This window comes from Dryobates pubescens, chromosome 16 (assembly GCF_014839835.1).
Source record: "Dryobates pubescens isolate bDryPub1 chromosome 16, bDryPub1.pri, whole genome shotgun sequence".
Taxonomy (NCBI): domain Eukaryota; kingdom Metazoa; phylum Chordata; class Aves; order Piciformes; family Picidae; genus Dryobates; species Dryobates pubescens.
Genome location: NC_071627.1, coordinates 4,764,288 through 4,788,201, shown reverse-complemented (window position 1 = coordinate 4,788,201; position 23,914 = coordinate 4,764,288). Strand labels below are relative to the sequence as shown.

Below are 23,914 nucleotides of genomic sequence, written 5' to 3'. Positions count from 1 at the left end.
CTCACCATCACACAAGAATGACAATGCTGTTTCCAGAACGCATCACCCAAATTCGATTTTTTTTCACTTTTTGTTTCACGCATCGGCAAAAAGACGGCCAATTTACCCCCTCTTCTGTCCTGAATTGAGAGCAGACAGTGTGTCACTTTCTAGCCTATTTGTAAAAATATCCCCAGCTGCACACAATGGTCAAAATGCTGCATCCTGTGTTCATGTTCTGGAGATACACAGACATTTCTCCTGTAATGTTACTCCACAGGCTTATAAATCTTTTCCAGGTCCCTGTTCTCAGAGGTAAATCCCAAACTCCTGTATTGTGTAAGGGCACACGGCCACAACAAGAAATCAAAAGAGGAGGTCATAAATTAAAGCCCTAGACTCACAAACTTTAAAGAGGAGGAGCTAACGAACACAATAGAAATGGGCAGGGATCTAACGACACCGCTGTGTGGGGTATTAAACTACCCATTCAAGAGTAAACTCCAAGAGGTACAAACAGAAACTTTGTAAAGGATAAGGGGGAAAAACATTTAATCTTGGATTGTGATTGTAAAGTGCAAAGCTATTAGATGTTTAGAGGGGTTTAAGGAATAGATAAAGCTTATTATGGGAGTTTTAGAATCAATATTAGAGTCAGCCAGGAGTGGACTTAAGAGGAAGAATCAAGGGGAAACTGAGCTGGGAGGGAAGAGTCAAGTATCTAAATCTCCTTGTGTGAACCAGGCTCTGTCAATGGTGACCAGAAAAAGGGAAAACAAAACAAAACAAAACAAAACCCCAAAACAAACAAACAAACAAAAAAACCCAAAACCCAAACCAGTGCCAGGCACTCATCACTGGCTTTGAGAACTGACTTAGATTGCAACTGCTTCTGCAGAGCCAGCATCATCCTCCTGGGAAAGCACATGGAAAGTACTGGAGAAGCAATCAAGACCAGTTCAATTCTTAGGGAGAAAAAAAGTGGAGGACACAACTCCACTTAAAATATTAGGTCTGCTGCATGGAGCAAAGATGGGACTGCTGGGAATAAAATTAAGTTTTACAGTATTAGAATGAATGTCACGATCTTCACAAATTAGGTTAAGTTGAATCTTGATTTGCATAACAATGTGAGTGACTGTTCTTAGAGTGAGAGATTGAAGAGATGAAGCCTTAGGCTACGAACTAAAGCTCAGCTTCACTTGAATCCTTGCTTAGTTAAAAGGAGGTACTGGGAGTCTTGCACAATGCTACTATTAACTGGACTAAACCAGTTGATTCAGGAAAAACCTTCAAGAAAGAAAGAAACCAGTCCACAGAAGACAGGTGAGTCCCTGGTACCTCCCACATAAGGAGGGAGGATGAGGAATTTACATGAGTTCATAAAACTCCAAAGACGTTTCTCCAGGCATTGTAGATGAGGAGCAGCTACTAAAGGGTGATTGCACACAGACATGTACACCTTGTGCAAGAGATTATGAGACCTTAAACGCACAGGAGAACAAGTGAGAGGGTTTTGTCAAGGAAGGGGTGGTCCCAGTTCAGGCTGGAATAAACCACCTCTGTCAGATAACTTGGATTCTGATCTCTTCTTTACAGTCTGCAGCTAAGACTGGATCCAGTCACACCCAGAATTTGAGAAGGAGTTTAGGAAGTAAAAGGATCCAGTGTGAACCTTGTAATTGGTCAGAGGCATCTTCTTGGACTCTCCCATAACATCCTTACCTTTGCCATCTGCAGCTGGATGTGTTGGAAGAGTTGCAAAGCTCCCCCTTGCCATCTCACCACTTTGCAGAGATCTTGCACGCTCAAGGCCTCTCTTAGAGGGGCCAGAAGCTCAGTGCTCAGAAGACCCACAGAGGCCTGCTAGCAACTCCTTGCTAACAACAAGGGGATCCTGGTTCCAATGTTGGTCTTTGGAACTGCAGCACAACACGGTGTGAGGGTTTCCCAATGGTCTGTGCCATGCATGTGCATTCAAACAATTATTACTATTACACCTGGGGTGCCAGTCCTTCTGAAGAGGAACAGGTAAGACAAGACTCAAATACAGTTCACAGAGCTCAAGGAGAAAGGGCAAATGTTCTCCATCATCAACCAAAGGTCTTGGAAGAATGTATAGATCCCTGCTGACTGGAAATTAGCTGCTGTTATCCAATCTAGAAGAAGACCATAAGGGAAGACTCTGAAATCCACATATCTCTTAGTCTGACCATACTGGAGACAGTATTGTGATCATCCTGATGCCTGAAGGGCATATCAAGAGCAATGCAACCATCAGGTGTGGTCATCATGGGTTCACCAAAGGAATGTCTTGTTTAACTCATTTCATATCCTTCTATGACAAGGTCACCCGCCCAGTGGATTAAGGGAAGGCAGCGGATGTATTTTTTTTTCTGGATCTTTATAAGGCTTTTGGTACTGTCCCTCACAGCATCTTTCTGGACACATCCAACAGTGACGTGAGTAGGTTTGTGGTGTGCTTGATGAAGAAATGGCTGAAGGTCAGGAACCTCAAAGGGTTGTAGTGAATGGGCAGCAACCTCTGGCTGGCAGCCAGTCATGAGTGGTCATCCTCAGAGTTCAGTTTCTGCTCATCTCTCCTATGAAAAAAGACTGAGCGAATCAGAGCTGTTAACTCTTGAGAAGAGAAGGCTGGAAGGGGATCTTATTAATGGCTATAAATATCTGAGGGGTGGGGGTGAAGAAGAAGATGCCAGTCTCTTTTTGGTGGTGCCCAGCAACAGGACAAAAAGACATCAGGCATAAGCTAGAACTCAGGAAATTCCACCTCAATAGGAGAAGAAAATTCTTTACTGTGGGGGTGACGGAGCCCAGGAACAGACTGCCCAGAGAGGTTGCAGAGTCTCCTTCTCTGGAGACTTTCAAAACCCACCAGGATGCATTCTAGTGCAGCCTGCCTTAGGTTTAAGCCTTGAAATTAGGAAGCATGTCTTTATAGAGAAGCTGATCAAACTGGAATGGGCTTCCTGGAGAGGTGTTTGATGCCCCAAGCTGACCAGTGTTTAGGAGACATTTGGGCAACGCCTTTAAAAATATGCTTTAACTTGTGGTCAGCTCTGAAGTGGGTGGACAGATGTTGCAAGCCTCTTCCAACTGAAATAGTTCTATTCTATTCCATTCTATTCTATTCCATCCCACCCCACCCCACCCCAATACCATTAGTGCTTCTCTATTTCCAAGACAGTTCCAGGACTACCCAGCCCTCACGTTCAAGCCAAAGGAAGATTTCACTGCTCTCATGAGGCTGCTGTACTGAAAAGGCCAAAATACCTTTCTTGCCTGCTGAGATGGAATTGGGAGCACAGCACTGGCTGGATGTGAGCAATTCCCTGCTTCACTGGGAATCCTTTGTGTGGCTTATACAGAAACACAAAGGCTGCACAGAGTGACCAGAAGACAAAATACACATGTCTCAGAGACATCCAGAACCCACAGAAGAAAGGGTCCCATGCTTGCACCATGCTGTAACGGAGTAATCACAATTCCTTCCTTTCCTGAGCTACAATGAGGGTTGCATGCAGCTCAGAGTATGTGGTTTGTCTGTCAGACCTTGTCATTGCAATACAGCACAAGACAAAATGTCCGGAATCTTGTCTGAGAGCAAGTGAGATGAAAAATTAGCAGGACCATTTGGAACAAGCCCCACTCCTGAGGCATTTCAGAAATGGCTGTAGAAGAGCTGAAACATACTGTTGTCTGAGGCAGTGAGACTTGAGCTTCATTTGTTTGGTTGGCTTATTTTTGCTTGGAGATAACTTTTCTTTTGACTTAAAATGTGACTGTAACCAGTGATGTCATTTCCAGATGCAAATTTCCTCTCAAGAAACCATTGTCATGTGTTGTAGCCTGGATCTTTTCCCATTGTGCCTTCCTTAAGGCACGAAGCCTCTGGCTGTGATGACTCCATGCTACTGAGTGGAATGACTATTGAACGGTCCCACAGAAAGTGTCCCTGTGCTGTCTGGTGCCATGTCCTCATAAATGTGTGGAGTGAGCTGTCCCATGAACCGTGGAACTTCCCCATGTACTTCCTCACAGGAATTCTTGATTGGTTTGGCCTAATTCACGATGTCTAAGACTGGAAGCTGTCGGCGATGGAGACTGAAGTCAATACAGATGGCCACTATGATCGAGTATTGTTCCTTTATTGTTCCAGTATTGTACAAGTACAGTGCGAGTATAGCATTGCATAGTGCTAATTCAGAGCTAATATGGAGAGCTAATAGTAGAGAGAGAGTGCGTATTAAGGGAACCTTTACAGCTTATATAAACTTGGAGAGCATCGTTGGCATAGCTTCATTGGTTCCACACAGGTGACCACACATTGTACTGTTATAAATTATTGGTCAAACTACTAATAACACATGAGGTTGTTGATGCAGGTGCACGTCCTGTTATTCCAAGATAACTCTCTCTGTTTATAGCTACCAGTGTCCTGCTTTAGTTACATGCTGCAGGCACAGCACTGTTTTGCCACACTGCTAGCCACTTCTGCATTTATGCTGAGCATGGCCTACCACCATGTCAGGCTCTAAGCCTACACTGCCAGGTTGCTCACACTGCTCATGGCTGGCATTGCCACAGGAAGCCACCAAGAAAAGGTTGGAGGCAGCATCCCTACGATGCCAGCTTGGCTTCGAGAAGCTCTAAGAACATTCAAGAAGCTCTAAGAACATTCCACTAGTTTCTGAGAACTGCCTCTTTCTAGGCATCTCTGACTTTCCCTCCACAAAGTCCACTCTAAAGGCACGAACCTCTTCACCAAACCCTCACTTGTCACCCTTCACTGTGACAAGTGACCTTGCAGAGAGCACACTGAGACCGGACCTTGCAAGCAGTTTTTATTGTTTCTTCTTAACAGGCATTTGACTCTTAAAGGTGTGTGAGCCACAGCAACTATCACAGAACTTTATAGATCATTACCGGTTAAGGAAAGGAAAGCAGAAAGCTTATTGACACCCTATAGTTTACAGAGCCCTAAAATCTCAGTGAAAGCCTATTTTAATGCAAATCTACAAAGAATGTTTTTAAATCCCTGTAATCTTACACCGAAAAAAAAAAAAAGAAGAAGAAAAAATAAACAAACCCTTGAAATGTTAGTTTCAACTTTACGATATGAAAAACAAGCACACGTTGCTCAAATCCCACTCAACAGAGTCAGGAGAACCTGTAAACTGCTGTTCAACAGGAGAAGTGTGGCAATGTTAGCAGTTTCTAATGGGTTCAGCTTCTGCCTGATATTAAACAACTCCTTTGCAAGCACCACTGAATTCTGCTGAAGATCTGTTTGTCGGCTTCGACCAGACCACGGAAAATTCAGACACTGTTACAGACTCCTCTGCTTAGGACAAAATACAAAAAGCGAACCAGAAAAAAATCCTCAGCAAACCCTATATCCAAAACCAAAACCGCAACCAACCACACACACAGAGAGAAATGCACAGAAAACAAACAACAACCAAAAAACCTCCAACATAAACAAACAAAATCCCCAAACCAAAGAAACAAACTACAAAAAAAACCAAACACCCCAGCACCACACACACACAAACTTCGTTTCAGCAGCGGTAACACTGCCAAAGTCACACACGAAGTCTCAATGTAATCAGCATGCAACAAAGTCTTCCTCCAGCCATATAACAGCTACAAAACATCTACGTGACTAAAGCGCTGCTCAAGAGGAGAGGGAGTGTTGCTCTCTCTCAGAGGAGACTTGCACCTCTCTGGGCTTGGTGATTGGTGTTTGGTCCCTTTCCCGTGTGAGGACTTTAGCCGGTGAGGACAGGCAAGCTTGTTATACTCTTCACTCACTGACGGGTGAGCCAAGGGTTTTGATCAGAACTGACATTTGGCTCCATCCCCCTGTTTGCAACACACACTGCTCCGGCAGGTCTGGGACCACTGTCTTCAGAGAGCGGAGCTCTGCCCTGCAAAGAAGAGACGAGACGTTGTCCTTTGGCCGTTAAAGGTAAGCAGACATCAGCGAGAAGCTTAAAGGCCATGTCTGACAACACTGCATCTGTGACACCACCTTTCTCTCCCCAGAGCCAAAGGGCAGTCTGGACCAGCTGACAGGAATCTGACCTGACCACGGAAAACCTAAAGCCTGAAAGCCACTCTCCACATTACAGAAGTGTTGGTGCAAACTTTTCGTGAAACTGAGGCAGTTAATTTGGGATGGTAAGAGCCCAAACCAGATCCTCCTTCTCAGGGGATTTCTACTTCCTGATGGCGAGGTTAAAAACCACTTAGAAATCAGCTGAGTTTTCCCCCACCCTCCTGGAAGGCACCTGTCATCTGCTCTGAGATACTGTCTACCCTCCTATCCTTTTCCCCAGCTGGATATCTCTGCACCAACTCTGCACCATTCATCCAAAGTCATTGTGGCAGGGAAGAAACACCAGACCATCTCTGCCCTGCCTCGCTTCCCCTCCCCCTGACCTGCTCACGTCCCGCTGCTGTGGAGGAGCTAGCTGCAGACACCGGCTCTGCATTTGGGGAGAAAATTACACTCCTCTGATTCTCCGAGAAAGCACTTGCCAGTGGCTTTCTCTAACCTCCTCCTTTATCGGTGAGCATTTTCAAAACAGCTGCATCCCTGACTCCCAGGCCTCAATACCAACCTCACCACTGTTCCCTCCCTGCTTTCCCCATGCCTTGACACCGGTTTCTCACCTGTACAGCACAGTCGCCTCTTTCCCCGAGGTTGGACGCCTCTTGCGAGCACACGGAGCTCCGCTGTGGGGCAGTGCCGGGAGGAATTCCGGCAGGGAAGCAGGGCAAGAGTGGACCGAGGAAGTGAAAGTCGCTGCTCAGGGTGCCGGTGGCCAAGCACACGTCGTAGACAAGGCTGCGGGGCAAGGAACCCGCATCGCTCTCGGCGACAGCCGTCGGGAAGGTGGGCAAGGGCTCGGCCTGTCTCTGCCTGTCCCGCCGCAGCTTCATGAGCAGGGCGGCCAGGCCGGTGGCCAGGCAGAGCGCGGAGACGCAGGCCAGGCAGGCGATGAGGTAGAGAGTGAGCGTGTCGTCGGTCTCGGCGGGCGGCGCGTCCTGGTTGAGGCGCACATGGGCGTCGGAGAAGTCGTGGAGCAGGGCGATGGCGAGGGTGGCGCTGGCCGAGCGCGGCGGCTGGCCGCGGTCTCGCACGAGCACGACGAGCCTGTGTCGGGGCGCGTCGCGCTCGGCCACGGCCCGCGCCGTGCGCAGCTCGCCGCTGTGCAGCCCGAGGCGGAAGAGCCCCGGCTCCGTGGCCTTGGCCAGCTCGTAGGACAGCCAGGCGTTCTGCCCCGCGTCCGCGTCCACCGCCACCACCTTGGCCACCAGGTAGCCTGCCGGCGCCCAGCGCGGCACCAGCTCGCCCGCGCCCGCGCCGCTCTCGGCACCAGGGTGCAGCACCACCGGCGCGTTGTCGTTCTCGTCGCGCACCAGCACGCGCAGCAGCGCCCGCGCGCTCAGCGCCGGCCAGCCGCCGTCGGCCGCGCTCACCCACACCTCCAAGGCGCGCACCCGCTCGTAGTCCAGCGAGCGCACCACGTACACGTCGCCGCTCTCCGAGCTCACCGACACCGCCGGCTGCTCCTCGCCCTCCTCACGCACCAGCGCGTACTGCACGCGCGCGTTGCTGCCCGCGTCCGCGTCGCTGGCCTGCACGCTGCCGATGCGCACCATGGGGCTGTTGTTCTCCGTCACCCACATGCTGTAGAGCTCCTGGCTGAAGGCGGGGGCGTTGTCGTTCACGTCCGACACCTGCACCCACAGGCTCTGCCGAGAGCTCAGGCGCCGCGGGCCCCAGTCCGTCGCTCGAATGCTGATGTTGTACTCTGCCGTCGTCTCCCTGTCCAGCGCCGCGTTGGTTCTCAGCTCGTAGAAATTGCCGAAGGTGGGGGTGAGAGTGAAGGGCAAGTCCCCATCGATGGTGCACTCTGTCCTGCCATTGTCGCCGGAATCCTGGTCCCGCACACTGAAAAGGGCCACCAGGGTGCGTGGCGGAGCGTCTTCGGGAACGGAGACAGTGTGTGAGGTCAGCTGTATCTCTGGGGCATTGTCGTTCACGTCCACGATCTCCACCCGCACTTTGCAATGAGCAAATAGTCCTCCACCGTCGCTGGCTTTCACCACCATCTCATGTTTTTTCATTTCCTCAAAGTCCAGGTTTCCCGACACCTGAATCTCTCCTGTGTTAGGGTTCAGATCAAAGAGCTCCCCTGAACCCCTTGAAACCTGTGTGAAGGCATACTGCACTTTCCCGTAGGACCCATCGTCAGTATCTGTGGCCACAACTCTGACCACCACCTGCCCCGGTGGACTGTTCTCTGGCAGGGGCACCTCATAGACCTCCCGAGTGAACATCGGTGTATTGTCATTGGCATCCAGCACCAGAATGCGAATCTGAACTGTACCTGACTTGGGTGGCGAACCCCCATCTATGGCGGTGAGGAGTAAATTCATCTCTGGTTTCTCTTCTCTGTCCAGCTGCCGGTCTAGAACGAGCTCGGCGCATATTGCTCCACCTTTCTCCGTGGCAAGAGATAGGGAGAAATGCGAATTGGACCCGAGGCTGTAATTCCGTAAACCATTGCTACCCACATCAGCGTCCTGGGCACTTTCCAGAGGAAAACGGAAACTGGGAGCTGTCGTTTCCAGAATCTCGAAAACCATCTCCTTCTTAGGGAACACAGGGGAGTTGTCGTTCACGTCAAGAATCTCCACCTCCCCTCGGATCAGCTGCAATGGGTTGTCCAAAAAGACCGTAAAAAAGAGCACACAGGTCTCGCTTTGAGGACAGATCGCCTCTCGGTCTAGAGACTCCTTGGCCATCAGCACTCCGGTGCTCGGGTTGAAGAGGAAAAGCTGCTGGTTCCCCTCGGACACAACGCGCGCCTTGCGAGCTGCCAGCTGGCTCGGAGTAAGCCCCAGGTCCTGGGCAATATTGCCCACAAAGGCGTCCCTCTCCATCTCCTCTGCCAGAGAATAGCGGAGGCTTTCGGCCCCGCTTTGCCACACGCAAACACACAGAAGAAACAAGATCACTTGCCTGGAGCTGCCTCCGCTCTGTCTCCCGTTCCACGCCATTGTTATCCCCAAAAGCAAGACAGCGTCCTCCCGGTTTGTCGGTATTTGCAAGAAGCTTCCCAGGCAAAGCAGTGTTTGTCTGCGGGGAAAGGCTTCCGCAAGCCGCCGAGCAGCCCGGCTGCGCTCCCCTCTGCCGTTCCCGAGCAGCTCTGTCAGCTGTTTTTGTGCGCCGGTGCTGCAGCGCCGGTGCGGGCAGTGGAAGCTGCCGGTCCGTGGTCAACACCGCCACCCAGCGTCGGCAGCGGGAATGGTTCCTCTGCTGCTGTCAAACACCCACTGACCGGTTCAGCTGCTCGCAGCTTCTTCTGAAGGAAGCCAAAACTTAACCCTATCCTAGCTAACCGAGGACACCGATGTTTTTCCAATTTACAAGAAGGGCATGAGAGAGGACCCAGGAAACGACGGTCCTGTTAGTCTGACCTCACTTCCTGGAGACATTATGGAAATCACACTGGGTAGTTTGGATCCTTTTCTCTCCTAAGGCACATAATCTCTGGATGTGCTGACTCCATGCTAGTGAGAGGAAAGGCTATTGAACTGCTCAACAGTGTCCCTGAGCTGTCCAGAGCCAGAGTGTGTTCAGCGTCCAGCATGAACTGGCCCATAAACTGTTGAAGTGACCACCACGTAGTTTCCTGTAGCCATTCTTGGGCAGTTTCACCTGACTTACCACCTCTTAGTCTGTGAGTCATCAAGAAGAGGTTGGGGGCAGGATCCCTAGGACAGCAGCTTGGCTTGGAGAAGCACCAATCATATTTCACTATCTTCCAAGAAAGGCATATTTCAAGGTCTCACTGATTTTTCCCTCCACAAACCCCACTCTACGGTAATGGACTTCTTCCCGAAATCCTGCTCCTGAGGTGGTGATTTCCTCGGTGATGACTGTCATAAGTGCACTTCCATACAGCACACTCAGCCTAGGGAGTTCCAAGTAGGTTTTATTGTTTTCTCTTATGAGGCTTTCGACTCTTAAAGGTGTATGAGTGACAGCAAATAACACACAATTTCATTACCAGTTAATATCATTACCAGTTAATGAAAGGAAAACAGGAAGCTTCTTGATGCACTATACTCTACAGCAGCCTACAATCATTGTAAAAACCTATTTGAATTGGAAACTACTAAGAATGGCATGAATTCTCTACAATCTTACATGAATAAATCTTGAAATGTTTATTTCGACTACATGACACTAAAAACAAGCATATACTGCTCCAACCTACCTATTTAGAATCAGGAGAACCTGAAAACTTATGCTCAAACAGAAGTGTGCCAGTGTCAGCTGTTGGTAATGTTATCGGCTTCTGCCTGTCATTAAGCAATTCCTTTGCAAGCTCCACTGAATTCTGCTGAAGATCTGTTTGCCTGGTACTGACCAGACTGCTGAAAATTAAGACATTCCTACAGAGCACTCTGCTTAGGACGAAATCCACAGAAAAGGTGATGTATGGGAAACCTGGGTTCAGAAGCAGTAGCACTCTCACGATTATACACGCAGGCTTCAAAGTAACCAGCATGCAACAAAGTCATCCTCCATTTGTCTCACAATTACAAAATACCTACATGAATAAAGCACTGCTCAAGAGGAGAGGGAGTTTTGTTCTCTCTCAAACAAGACTTGAACCTCTCAGGTGCTTTTTTGGGGTTGGTGTTTCTCTTTGTTCTCTTTTCCACGTGAGGATGTTAGCCGGTGAGGACAGGCAAGCTTGTCCTTCTCACTCACTGCTGGGTGAGCCAAGGGTCGTGATCAGAACTGACGTTTAGCTCCACCCCCCTGTTTGCGGCACAAGCTGCTTCAGCAGGTCTGGGATCCATGTCTCCAGTGAGGGGAACTCTGCCCTGCAAAGAAGAGAGGAGAAGTTGTCATTTGGGTATGGAAGGTAAGCGGACATCAGCAAGAAGCATACAGGGCATGTCTGCCGCCACTGTGTGTGTGACACCACCTTTCTCTAACCAGAGCCAAGGAGGAATTTCAACAAGGCACTGGGTCTCTGACCTGAATGGGGAAAATCTAAAGTCAGAAAAGATCCTGCACTGTAGATATAACAAAGGCTACAAAACCTTTATGAGTCTGAGGCAGTAACTTAAGATAGTAAGGGCCCCAAATGAAATACTTAATCACAAACAATAAAAGAAGTTCAATGCTGATGTACCAAGACAGGTTGTGGGATGACCTGTAGATGTTCAGCTTTGTATGTTTGTCTTTAGGACCCTCCCGAAGTGCTGGGTGGATCCCTGGAAATAACTATACTGAAGGAGGGGAGAAGGCAGGTTTTGAGTGTCTCCAGATCTTCCTCTTTGAGCAGCTGGAGTATAACAGCATGTTAGACATGAATCACTTCAAGATCACAGCATCTAGTCCTGCCTAGGATCACCCAAACAAGTCAGGGACTGTCGGGGTCCTTTGAAACCCCTGATTGCCAGTTTCTCTCCAGTATCGTTCATAGAAGCCACAAAATAATAAGGGAATTTAGTGACCAAGGACCCCACTTGAGTGGACTTCTGCAGCTTGTGAGACAGTTTTAGTTCAGTACTGACACCATGCTTGTGGATAACATTTGGCAGCATGGAGCACAACTTCCTAGCAGCAGTGCAGTTGATAGTGTCAGTGATATGATAACCCCCAGCTTATGCTGGACAGGACTGAACACTACAGTCTCAGGACTGCCGTATGCAGGAGGAGATATCCCTAGGAATAGAGGTCCCTACAACTAATACTCAGTGTGAGGACCGGACCCACTATAGTGGCTTACACATCCATACATCCATACAAGTACTGTGCAGCATCTCATGATCCAGCTGTCCCATTTTGTGGTGACACACACAAAAAAATTATACGAGGCAAATACTCAGGGCAGAGAGATGGCTTCAGAGTGTTGTAAGTAGGTCAGATTTTGGGGAGAAGATGACATGTCCCTGATTCTCTGGGAAATCCTCATCAGTGACTTTCTCTAACCTCCTCCCATCATGCCCCATCACTTCAACACCAGCTTCACAATGCCAGTATCCCAATCTCCCAGGTCTGATCCCCCATTCCTGCTCTAGATCCCTATGATCTCTTCTTGATGTGTGGACAAGACTCACTATGGTGGCTCTCACATCCACAACCCTATTGATCATGTCCTCAAGTTTCAGCTACGTCCCTTTATGGTGAGGGGAAAGAAATGATCTAAGGTGAATAATGAGAATGCACAGCAGGATGCAGAGGTAAAGGGTCAGAAACCACTTAGAGAATATCTGAACTGTTCCTGACCTTCTTAGAAGCAGCCTACCAGCTGTTCTGAGACCTTCTCTACTCTTTCATCCTCCCGCCCCACTGTATCCCTCTGCACCATCAACAGTCCTTGCACCGGGGAGACAATACGGCCCCAGTGATGTCCCATCCCTACTCCCCACTCGCCTTGACTCCAGTTCCTCACCTGTGCAGTGCAGTCACCTCCTTCCCCGAAACTGGATGCCTCTTGCGAGCACATCGAGCTCCGCTGTGGAGCAGGGCCAGGAGATATCCCGGCAGGGAAGCAGGGCAAGAGTGGACCGAGGAAGTGAAAGTCGCTGCTCAGGGTGCCGGTGGCCAAGCACACGTCGTAGACAAGGCTGCGGGGCAAGGAACCCGCATCGCTCTCGGCGACAGCTGTCGGGAAGGTGGGCAAGGGCTCGGCCTGTCTCTGCCTGTCCCGCCGCAGCTTCATGAGCAGGGCAGCCAGGCCGGTGGCCAGGCAGAGCGCGGAGACGCAGGCCAGGCAGGCGATGAGGTAGAGAGTGAGCGTGTCGTCGGGCTCGGCGGGCGGCGCGTCCTGGCTGAGGCGCACATGGGCGTCGGAGAAGTCGTGGAGCAGGGCGATGGCGAGGGTGGCGCTGGCCGAGCGCGGCGGCTGGCCGCGGTCTCGCACGAGCACGACGAGCCTGTGTCGGGGCGCGTCGCGCTCGGCCACGGCCCGCGCCGTGCGCAGCTCGCCGCTGTGCAGCCCGAGGCGGAAGAGCCCCGGCTCCGTGGCCTTGGCCAGCTCGTAGGACAGCCAGGCGTTCTGCCCCGCGTCCGCGTCCACCGCCACCACCTTGGCCACCAGGTAGCCTGCCGGCGCCCAGCGCGGCACCAGCTCGCCCGCGCCCGCGCCGCTCTCGGCACCAGGGTGCAGCACCACCGGCGCGTTGTCGTTCTCGTCGCGCACCAGCACGCGCAGCAGCGCCCGCGCGCTCAGCGCCGGCCAGCCGCCGTCGGCCGCGCTCACCCACACCTCCAAGGCGCGCACCCGCTCGTAGTCCAGCGAGCGCACCACGTACACGTCGCCGCTCTCCGAGCTCACCGACACCGCCGGCTGCTCCTCGCCCTCCTCACGCACCAGCGCGTACTGCACGCGCGCGTTGCTGCCCGCGTCCGCGTCGCTGGCCTGCACGCTGCCGATGCGCACCATGGGGCTGTTGTTCTCCGTCACCCACATGCTGTAGAGCTCCTGGCTGAAGGCGGGGGCGTTGTCGTTCACGTCCGACACCTGCACCCACAGGCTCTGCCGAGAGCTCAGGCGCTGCGGGCCCCAGTCCGTCGCTCGGATGCTGATGTTATACTCTGCCGTCGTCTCCCTGTCCAGCGCCGCGTTGGTTCTCAGCTCGTAGTAATTGTCGAAAGTTGGGGTGAGAGTGAAGGGCAAGTCCCCATCGATGGTGCACTCTGTCCTGCCATTGTCGCCGGAATCCTGGTCCCGCACACTGAAAAGGGCCACCAGGGTGCGTGGCGGAGCGTCCTCGGGAACGGAGGCAGTGTGGGAGGTCAGCTGTATCTCCGGGGCGTTGTCATTCACGTCCACGACCTCCACCTGCACTTTGCAATGCGCAGACAGACCCCCGCCGTCTGTAGCTCTCACCATCATCTCATGTTTTTTCATTTCTTCAAAATCCACATTACCTGCTACACGAATCTCCCCCGTGTCAGGGTTCAGATCGAAAAGCGGACGGGACCCATCCGATATCTGTGTGAAGGCGTACTGCACTTTCCCATAGGACCCTTCGTCGGGATCTGTTGCCCAGATTCTGATCACCACCTGCCCCGGGGAGCTGTTTTCTGCCAGGCGCACCTCGTAGACCTCACGGCTAAATATGGGAGTGTTGTCATTGGCATCCAGCACTACGATCCGGACCTGAGCCGTGCCCGATCTGGGTGGAGAGCCTCCGTCTGTAGCAATAAGTAGTAAATGCAACTCCTGTTGCTCTTCGCGGTCCAGCTGCTGATCTAAAACCAGCTCTGCGTATTTTACTCCGTCATTCCTTGTTTTGACAGCGAGGGAGAAACGCGAATTGGACTCCAGGCTGTAATTCTGTAAGCCATTGCTACCCACGTCCTTGTCACGGGCGCTTTCTAGAGGGAAACGGGACCCTGTAGATGTCGTTTCAAGAATGTTTAAAACCATTTCCTTCTCCGGGAAGACGGGAGAATTGTCATTCACGTCAACAACCTCCACCTCCCCTCGGATCAGCTGCAACGGATTGTCCAAGAAGAGTGTAAAGAAGAGCGTGCAGGTCTCGCTCTGAGGACAGATCTCCTCTCGGTCCAGAGAATCCTTGGCCGTCAGCACTCCGGTGCTCGGGTTGAGGCGGAAAAGCTGCTGGTTCCCCTCCGACACAACGCGCGCCTTGCGAGCTGCCAGCTGGCTCGGAGCAAGCCCCAGGTCCTGGGCAATATTGCCCACAAAGGAGTCCCTCTCCATCTCCTCCGCCAGAGAATAGCGGAGGCTTTCGGCCCCGCTCTGCCACACGCAAACGCACAGAAGGAACAAGATCACTTGCCTGGGGCTGCCTCCGCTCCGTCTCTCGTTCCACGCCATTCCTCTCCCCAAAAGCCAGACAGCGTCCTCCCGGATTCCCGGCATTTGGAAGCAGCGTCCCAGGGAGAGCAGTGTTTGTCAGGAATGGTGAGGAAAGGCTTCTGCAAGCCTCCGAGCAGTCCGGCTGCGTTCCCGTCTGCCGTTCCCGAGCAGCTCTGTCAGCTGGTTTTGTGTGCCGGTACTGCCGAGGCGGGGCGGGCAGAGGAAGCTGCCAGTCCGTGGTCAACACCGCCACCCAGCGTCGGCAGCGGGAATGGTTCCTCTGCTTCATGCCGGCGCCGCTGCTTTGGGCTTTGCTGCTTTCACCTGCTTTCTCCTTTTTCAAAGCAGAGCCAAAGGGTAGTGTCAGAGAAAAACTCCAAAAGCAAAGTCTTCCCCTTCACGCGAGCTCATCACCACACGACGGTAGCAATGCTCTTTCTAGGATAAATCACTCTAATTCTATTTTTCCCTTTATGTTTTCACGTGTCGCCCCAAACCGGCCCAATTTAAACCTGTTTGTCGTGAATTGAGAGGAGTATTCTTCCCAGCCTCCTCCTGAGAGTGCTACTGAGATGTGTCAGTTTCTAAGGCATTTGTGAAACATGTCCTCAGCTGCACACAATCATTGAAATGCTGCAAATTGTTTACATGTTCTCGAGGCACACAGAACTTTGTTCTTTGATGTTGCAGCAGAGGCTTAGAAATTATTTTCAGGTCCCTATACTCAGAGGTCAAACCTGAGGTGCTGTACCTGTGTATGGACACAGGGACAATTATTTCATACAAACAGCAGCTAGAAGAGCTCGCTAATTAAAGCCTCATATATTACAAACGCTAAAGAAGAGGAGCTAAGGTGAGAAACAGCGGAGAGCTATCTAAGGGTACCGATGGATGTGCCATTAAAGGAACTATTCAAATGCAGAATCCTAGAGGTTCAAACAGAAACTTTGTAAAGGATAAGGGGGAAACTACGTTAAAAGCAAAGGGATGTCTAACAGAAAACTTTCAGCTGATGAAGGTAGTACCTGACTTATAGGGATGGAGAAGTGAAGGTATTTGATTATTTTTTTGCCTCCCTCTAATAATACTGAGAGACTTTGGGCTGCCCAATGGCCTGACCTAGAGGACTACAAATATGGGAACAGTGACTTTCCATTTGTAGACACTGAAATTGCATGGGACCAGCTCTACTGGCTGAATGTTCACGATTCCATGGATCTTGATGGGATTCATCCCAGAGCAGTGAATGCACTGTTGGATGTGTCATGGCTGTGACCTGAAGGATCTGCCCTAAATGCTCGGTTTTTGCAAGGGCGGTGAGTAGCAAGAGCCAGCAAGGCCTGGGAAAGTGGGGTGGTTCCTCTCCTGAGGTGGTTACCTTGCTCCAGCTCAGGTCAAAGGGTGCATGTGTGTACCCAAAGGTACAGCAGCAGGGAGATTACATCAGTCCCTGAAACTCTCTTCTCCCCACAGACCCATTTAATGAACATTGCAAAGCCCTCTGACCCATTCTGGGGACCTTCCAGTGCATGGTAGTGTGCATGCCCAGTAAACTCCACCCAAGGGAAAGGACCCCAAGGGACAGCAGACTATAAAAGGGGCAGAGTTAGCCAAGACAAGTGGGTGCCCGACCACCTTGGAACCCAGAATGAAGACCATGCTGCATGATGCTGGATCCTGGGGTGGTAATCTCTTTGTCCCCTTTGGGTTATTTCTGTGCTCTCTTTTCCTTCTTTCCTCTCTTCCAATCCTCTGATTTCTTGACAAGATGAAGAACAGCTCCTTTAGTGCATTGCTGTTCACATTCAATAAAGAATTGCTTGGTGCTGGATTCACCTTTGTCTGTGGTGAATCTCAGAACCCAGCACAGCTCTGCCTCTAAGCTCAGGGTTGAGGCTCGGGTCACATCAGGATGTTACAGCCCAACCTCTCTCCATCACCTGCTAAAGGTCTTGTCAAAAATACGCTGATCTCTGCTGACTGAAAACTAGCCAGTGTTCTTCCAGTTTACAAGGAGGTCATAAGGGAAGATCCAGTGTGACCTCAGTTCCTGGAGACAATATGAAGATTACTCCAGGTACTACTGAAAGGCATTTCAAGAGCAAAGTAAATCTTTAGGTCCGATCAACGTTTACCAAGGGAAAGTCCTGCTTAACTGATTGCATCCCCTGCCCAGAGGATAAAGGGAAGGTGGTGGATGTAGTTTTTCTGCATCTTCAGAAGGCTTTTGGTCCCTCGTAGCATCCTTCTGAGCAGGTTCATTGTGTGCTTGCTGAAGAAATGGATGAAGGTCAAAATCAGTGGGAAATCAGTGACACGATCTGCAAATACATATTTAATCTGGAGGAACCACTGACTCATGCTGTAGCCTGGATGCCTTTCCTGTCATGAGGTATGAAGGCTCTGGTTGTGTTGTCTCCATGTTATGGAAAGGAAAGACCTGTTCTGGAGAGAGCATCCCTGGATTTGTCTGGTGCTACATCTTCCATGATGTAAGCTAAGAGGGCCAATAGCATCCTGGCCTGCATCAGGAACAGTGTGGCCAGCAGAAGCAGGGAGGTCATTCTGCCCCTGTACACTGCACTGGTTAGGCCGCACCTCGAGTACTGTGTCCAGTTCTGGGCCCCTCAGTTTAGGAAGGATGTTGACTTGGTGGAACGAGTCCAGAGAAGAGCAACAAAGTTGGTGAGGGGTTTGGAACACAAGCCCTATGAGGAGAGGCTGAGGGAGCTGGGGTTGCTTAGCCTGGAGAAGAGGAGACTCAGGGGTGACCTTATTACTCTCTACAACTACCTGAAGGGAGGCTGTAGACAGACGGATGTTAGTCTCTTCTCCCAGGAGGCCAGTACCAGGACAAGAGGACACAGTCTCAGGCTGCGCCAGGGGAGGTTCAGGCTGGATGTTAGGAAAAAGTTCTATACAGAAAGAGTGATTGCACATTGGAATGGGCTGCCTGGGGAGGTGGTGGAGTCACCATCACTGGAGGTTTTCAGGAGAAGACTTGATGGGGTGCTTGGTGCCGTGGGTTAGTTGTTTGGGTGGTGTTGGATTGGTTGATGGGTTGGACGCGATGATCTTGAAGGTCTCTTCCAACCTGGTTTATTCTATGTATTCTATGATAGGGCCACAGTGGAAATTGTGTTCATTGTTGGTGCCCCCAACCATGACACAGTGCTGTGGTGGCAGGCTGGGTAGATGGGCATCAGGAACTTGAACTTGCTGCTACCTGAGCCCCTTATGAAGCTGATCTTGGGTGAGTGCCAAAGAAAGGAAAGCAGAGAGACAAAGCACTGGCCTTGGAATTACCATGCCATGGTGGCAGAAAGGATTCATCTGGGGATCATCAGAAGTAGCTCTGGGCAGCAGGAAAGGGATTTCTTGCCTCTGTGAGCTGTATGGAGCTGCCAGTCCAGCCTGAGACCAAAATAGAGATCTCTTTCTGCACATGAAATTTTTAGGCTGTTTAGCTGAATAAGCTGTGCATGGTTACAGGTGTTCAGCATCCACAGTGAACTGGTCCATGAAGCACAGTAGTGATCATCGGTTTCTGGAACAGACCAAGATTCTTGCCCTGTTTCACAATCACCCTGGCTGGGAGCCCTCCACTTCGCTCCGACTTCTGAGACTGGCCTCTTTCCAGGTTGCTCTGATTTCCCCTCCATACATTCCACTCCAAAGGCTTGCATTTGATCCTGAAATCCTGCTCTTAGGGAGGGAATTCACTCGATGATGATTGTGACAAGTGATGTTCCAGAGAGCACACAGAGCCCAGGTAAGTAGAAGTAGGTTTTATTGTTTTCCCTTACCAGGTATTTGTCATTTAAATGGAAATATCAGATAACTTAGTAGATCATTACCAGTTAATGAAAGGAAAACAGAAAGTTTCTTGATGCCCTATATTCTACAGTGCCTTAAGCTCACTATAGAAGTTTTATGCCATTTTACTGCAAGAACACAAACCAGTGCTTTTATTATGTACAGCATTATACTCAATAACCTGAAATCTTAATCTCAACTTCATATTACAAGTTAAAAATACAATCAAACCCAATACATATTGTTCAAAACTCACTCTTCAGAGCCAGGAGAACCTGTAAATTCCTGCTCAAACAGGAGAAGCTTGCCAGTGTCAGCCGTTTCTAATGTCATCAGCTTCTGCCTGTAATTAAGCCATTTCTTTGCAAGCACCACTGAACTCCGCCGTCTGTTTGCCTGGGATTGGCCAGACTGCAGACAGTCAAGATATTGTAACAGAGCACTGTTTGTCAGACAAAATACATAGAAAATGTGTTGTAGGGAAAGCTTAGCTTGAGAAGCAGTAGCACTCTCACAACCACACACCAAGTTTCAGTGAAATCAACATGCAACAGAGTCCTCCTTGGTCCGTGTCACAATTTCAAAACACCTACATGAATAAGACACTGCTCAAGACGAGAAAGGTTTTGCTCTCTCACACAATAGATTTGTACTTCCCTGGTACATTTTGGTGGATGTTTCGTATCTTTTTTGTCCTTCCCCTGTGAGGAGGGGAACAGACAAGCTTGTATTTCACCTCACTTACTGACGTGTGAGCCAAGGGTTCTGATCAGAAGTGACGTTTAGCTCCACCCCAATGTTTGCAGCACAAGCGGCTTCAGCAGGTCTGGGACCAGCGTTTTCAGAACGGGGAGCTCTGCCCTGCAAAGAAGAGACAAGAGAGGCTGTCATTGAGTGTGGAAGATAAGCAGGCATCAGGAAGAAGCTCAGAGGGCATGGCTGACACCACTGTGTGTGTTGCACCAGTATATCCAGAGTTAAAGAGGAGTTTGGACCAGGTAACAGGTCTCTGACCTGAACAAGGAAAATCTAAGTCCACTTTACAAATTTTGAACATAACAAAGACAATGCTGCAAATGTTTTGTGAGTCTGGACTCAAAAAGGGAGAGAGAGGGCACAACTTGATGTTTAAACGACAGCCTTCTGTCACCTCCATATTCTTTGAAGAGTCATAGCTCAAAGGCTCACTTTAAGTTCACAGCAACCTCTATCAGAATCTCTCTACCCTTCCCTCCTCCTGCCCCACCGAATCCCTCTGCACCAAATTGGCACAACTCAGAGTCCTTGTACCATCGGGGAAACACCACACCCGCTCTGCCCCCTCCTCACTCTCCCCTCGCCTCACCTCCAGTTCCTCACCTGTGCAGCACAGTCGACTCCTTCCCCGAAATTGGATGCCTCTTGTGAGCACATCGAGTGCCGCTGTGGAGCAGGGCCAGGGGACATCCCGGCAGGGAAGCAGGGCAAGAGCGGACCGAGGAAGTGAAAGTCACTGCTCAGGGTGCCGGTGGCCAAGCACACGTCGTAGACAAGGCTGCGGGGCAGGGAGCCTGCGTCGCTCTCAGCGACAGCCGTCGGGAAGGTGGGCAAGGGCTCGTCGTGCTTCCGCCTGTCCCGCCGCAGCTTCATGAGCAGGGCGGCCAGGCCGGTGGCCAGGCAGAGCGCGGAGACGCAGGCCAGGCAGGCGATGAGGTAGAGAGTGAGCGTGTCGTGGGGCTCGGCGGGCGGCGCGTCCTGGCTGAGGCGCACATGGGCGTCGGAGAAGTCGTGGAGCAGGGCGACGGCGAGGGTGGCGCTGGCCGAGCGCGGCGGCTGGCCGCGGTCTCGCACGAGCACGACGAGCCTGTGTCGGGGCGCGTCGCGCTCGGCCACGGCCCGCGCCGTGCGCAGCTCGCCGCTGTGCAGCCCGAGGCGGAAGAGCCCCGGCTCCGTGGCCTTGGCCAGCTCGTAGGACAGCCAGGCGTTCTGCCCCGCGTCCGCGTCCACCGCCACCACCTTGGCCACCAGGTAGCCTGCCGGCGCCCAGCGCGGCACCAGCTCGCCCGCGCCCGCGCCGCTCTCGGCACCAGGGTGCAGCACCACCGGCGCGTTGTCGTTCTCGTCGCGCACCAGCACGCGCAGCAGCGCCCGCGCGCTCAGCGCCGGCCAGCCGCCGTCGGCCGCGCTCACCCACACCTCCAAGGCGCGCACCCGCTCGTAGTCCAGCGAGCGCACCACGTACACGTCGCCGCTCTCCGAGCTCACCGACACCGCCGGCTGCTCCTCGCCCTCCTCACGCACCAGCGCGTACTGCACGCGCGCGTTGCTGCCCGCGTCCGCGTCGCTGGCCTGCACGCTGCCGATGCGCACCATGGGGCTGTTGTTCTCCGTCACCCACATGCTGTAGAGCTCCTGGCTGAAGGCGGGGGCGTTGTCGTTCACGTCCGACACCTGCACCCACAGGCTCTGCCGAGAGCTCAGGCGCCGCGGGCCCCAGTCCGTCGCTCGGATGCTGATGTTATACTCTGCCGTCGTCTCCCTGTCCAGCGCCGCGTTGGTTCTCAGCTCGTAGAAATTGCCGAAGGTGGGGGTAAGAGTGAAGGGCAAGTCCCCTTCGATGGTGCACTCTGTCCTGCCGTTGTCGCCGGCGTCTCTGTCCCGCACGCTGAAGAGGGCCACCAGTGTGCGTGGTGGTGCGTCCTCGGGAACGGAGGCAGTGTGTGAGGTCAGCTGTATCTCCGGGATGTTGTCATTTACGTCCACGACCTCCACCTGCACTTTGCAATGTGCAGACAGTCCCCCGCCGTCAGTGGCTCTCACCATCATCTCATGTTTTTTCATTTCCTCAAAGTCCACATTACCTGCCACACGAATCTCCCCCGTGTCAGGGTTCAGATCGAAGAGCTGCTCATATCCTTCCAATGTCTCAGTCAAGGTGTACTGCACTTTTCCATTGGACCCTTCGTCGGCATCTGTAGCATGAACTCTGACCACCAGCTGGCCCAGGGGACTGTTTTCGGCAAGGTGCAAATTATAGACCTTCTGGTTGAACATTGGGGTGTTGTCATTGGCATCCAGCACCACGATCCGAATCAGAGCCGTACCCGACCTGGGTGGCGAGCCTCCGTCGGTGGCTGTCAGGAGTAAATTCATCTCCATATTCTCTTCTCGGTCCAGCTGCTGGTCTAGGACGAGCTCTGCATATTTTGCACCATCATTCCTTGTTGTGACAGCAAGGGAGAAATGCGAATTGGACTCAAGGCTATAGTTCTGCAAGCCGGTGCTGCCAACGTCCTTGTCCCGAGCATTCTTCAAGGGGAAACTAGACCCAGGAAGTGTCGTTTCGGGAATCTCGAAAACCATTTCCTTCTCCGGGAAGACGGGAGAATTGTCATTCACGTCAACAACCTCCACCTCCCCTCGGATCAGCTGCAACGGGTTGTCTAAAAAGACCGTAAAGAAGACCGTACAGGTCTCGCTCTGAGGACAGATCTCCTCTCGGTCCAGAGACTCCTTGGCCGTCAGCACTCCGGTGCTCGGGTTGAGGCGGAAAAGCTGCTGGTTCCCCTCGGACACAACGCGCGCCTTGCGAGCTGCCAGCTGGCTCGGAGTAAGCCCCAGGTCCTGGGCAATATTGCCCACAAAGGAGTCCCTCTCCATCTCCTCCGCCAGAGAATAGCGGAGGCTTTCGGCCCCGCTCTGCCACACGGAAAAGCACAGAAGGAACAAGATCACTTGCCTGAGGCTGCCTCCGCTCCATCTCCCGTTCCACGCCATTCCTCTCCCCAAAAGCCAGACAGCGTCCTCCCGGCTTGCCGGTATTTGCAAGCAGCGTCCCAAGCTGTGCCGTGTTCGTCAGGAATGGTGAGGAAAGGCTTCTGCGAGCCCCGAGAAGCCCGGGTGCCTGCCGCTCCACCTCTCCCGAGCAGCTCTGTCGGCTGCTTTTGTGTGCTGGTGCTGCAGAGCCGGGGCTGGCCGAGGAAGATGCCGGTCCGTGGTCAACACCGCCACCCAGCGTCGGCAGCGGGAATGGGTCCTCTGCTTCTGGCCGGCGCTGCTGCTTTGGGCTTCGCTGCCCCCACAGGGTAGGACGCAGTGCGGGGTTTTACTTGTCTTGTTCTTTTGTGGATGAACATAGGATAATCAACATATGGGGCGCGTCAGAGTAGCACTGCTACTGAACATGGGACCTGGACTGTCCTTCCTTGAGAGGATTCTCCTGAATTGAGAGGAGTGTCCTCCCCTGTTGCCTCCTGACCCTGGCACCCAGCACAAGCTGTGTAACTGCCTTTGACTTTCATGAAACATGTCCCCAGCCGCACAGAAACGCTGCAGCCTGTTTGCACGTTCTGGAGGTACACAGACCTTTTCCTTCTGATGGTGTCACACAGGCTTTGAAATACTTTCAAAGTCTCTATACTCAGAGGTCAAAACTGAACTCCTGTGCCTTTATAAGGCCTCCTGGCCAACCACTGTTTCGTACATCAGGCAAGGAAACAGCCATGAGGGCTCAGAAATTAACCCCCCAAGTACACAAACATTAAAGAGGAGGAGTTAATGGAGACAACAGCAAAGATCAGGGATCTAACGACACCGGTGAATGGGTCATTAAAAGAACCATTCCAGGGTAAACTACAAGGGGATCAAGCAAAAACGTAGTAATTGATGAGGAGACTAAAAGCCCAAAGCTATATATGTATATTCAGAAGTATAAACAGATTAGTTTATTATGTATATTTACTTTCTGTAGTAAGTATCCTCATGCCCATGGATTCGACGCCTGTTCTTTTATTTCCTAGATGGTTTCCTCTTATTTTTCTTTGCTAAAAGAACCGACAATGTCAAACAATACTCACCAGATGAAGTCCCAGAAATGAATCTATCCCTTCATTTGATGTAAATTAAAATCATTGTGGCTGTAGGAGAACGGAACAACCAGAGGTGCTTTAGGATTCCCCAGAATTTAAACTACCAGAGGATTTTGCACAGATGCAGCCATTTAAAATTGATTTTCTTCTGACTTGGCAGCGTGATAGAATCTAAAACGTTGATTTATCTCCAAGGATGTGTCCATGTCTAGAGCTTCTATCATCATCACCCACACCGAAGCTTGATGTAAACCTAAGTTCAATCCAAGTACAGCAGTAGACGTGCTGGGAACGTGGCTTCTCTCATTAGTGCCATGAAAAAACAGAATTGACACTTGGACCCTACTTGCTTTGTTCCCTTGCCAGTGCTCCTGGCTC

At 51.6% G+C, this 23,914-nt stretch overlaps 3 protein-coding genes across 3 annotated transcripts; all 3 read right to left on the bottom strand.

Annotated features, from left to right (window-relative positions):
- Window positions 1-5,753: 5,753 nt before the first annotated feature.
- On the bottom strand, window positions 5,754-9,075 carry LOC104304277 (protocadherin beta-15-like). The gene is made up of 2 exons (XM_054168637.1): window positions 6,679-9,075; window positions 5,754-5,930 (listed from the first exon to the last, which is right to left on the bottom strand). The coding sequence occupies exons 1-2, from the start codon at window positions 9,073-9,075 to the stop codon at window positions 5,811-5,813; spliced, it is 2,517 nt and encodes an 838-aa protein (XP_054024612.1). The 3' UTR covers window positions 5,754-5,810.
- Window positions 9,076-12,332: 3,257 nt separating this feature from the next.
- LOC104306575 (protocadherin beta-15-like) lies at window positions 12,333-14,944 on the bottom strand. Its single transcript, XM_009907549.2, has one exon. It carries the CDS (start codon window positions 14,934-14,936, stop codon window positions 12,333-12,335), a length of 2,604 nt encoding a protein of 867 aa, XP_009905851.2. The 5' UTR covers window positions 14,937-14,944.
- Window positions 14,945-14,969: 25 nt separating this feature from the next.
- On the bottom strand, window positions 14,970-22,614 carry LOC104304278 (protocadherin beta-15). Its single transcript, XM_054168636.1, has 3 exons — window positions 20,049-22,614; window positions 19,435-19,550; window positions 14,970-15,072 (listed from the first exon to the last, which is right to left on the bottom strand). The coding sequence occupies exons 1-3, from the start codon at window positions 22,443-22,445 to the stop codon at window positions 14,970-14,972; spliced, it is 2,616 nt and encodes an 871-aa protein (XP_054024611.1). The 5' UTR covers window positions 22,446-22,614.
- Between the last annotated feature and the right edge of the window lie 1,300 nt (window positions 22,615-23,914).

What these genes read in the sequence shown, in the direction of transcription:
- LOC104304277 (XM_054168637.1), bottom strand. Translation starts at nt 9,075, where the DNA reads ATGGCGTGGAACGGGAGACAGAGCGGAGGCAGCTCCAGGCAAGTGATC. An exon ending in GAGGCGACTGTGCTGTACAG is followed by an intron (nt 5,931 to 6,678) that starts GTGAGAAACCGG and finishes TCTTCTTTGCAG; the next exon opens with GGCAGAGCTCCGCTCTCTGA.
- LOC104306575 (XM_009907549.2), bottom strand. Translation starts at nt 14,936, where the DNA reads ATGCCGGGAATCCGGGAGGACGCTGTCTGGCTTTTGGGGAGAGGAATG.
- LOC104304278 (XM_054168636.1), bottom strand. Translation starts at nt 22,445, where the DNA reads ATGGCGTGGAACGGGAGATGGAGCGGAGGCAGCCTCAGGCAAGTGATC. An exon ending in GAGTCGACTGTGCTGCACAG is followed by an intron (nt 19,551 to 20,048) that starts GTGAGGAACTGG and finishes TCTTCTTTGCAG; the next exon opens with GGCAGAGCTCCCCGTTCTGA. An exon ending in AACCCTTGGCTCACACGTCA is followed by an intron (nt 15,073 to 19,434) that starts GTAAGTGAGGTG and finishes CCGCCTCGGCAG; the next exon opens with TACCGGCACACAAAACCAGC.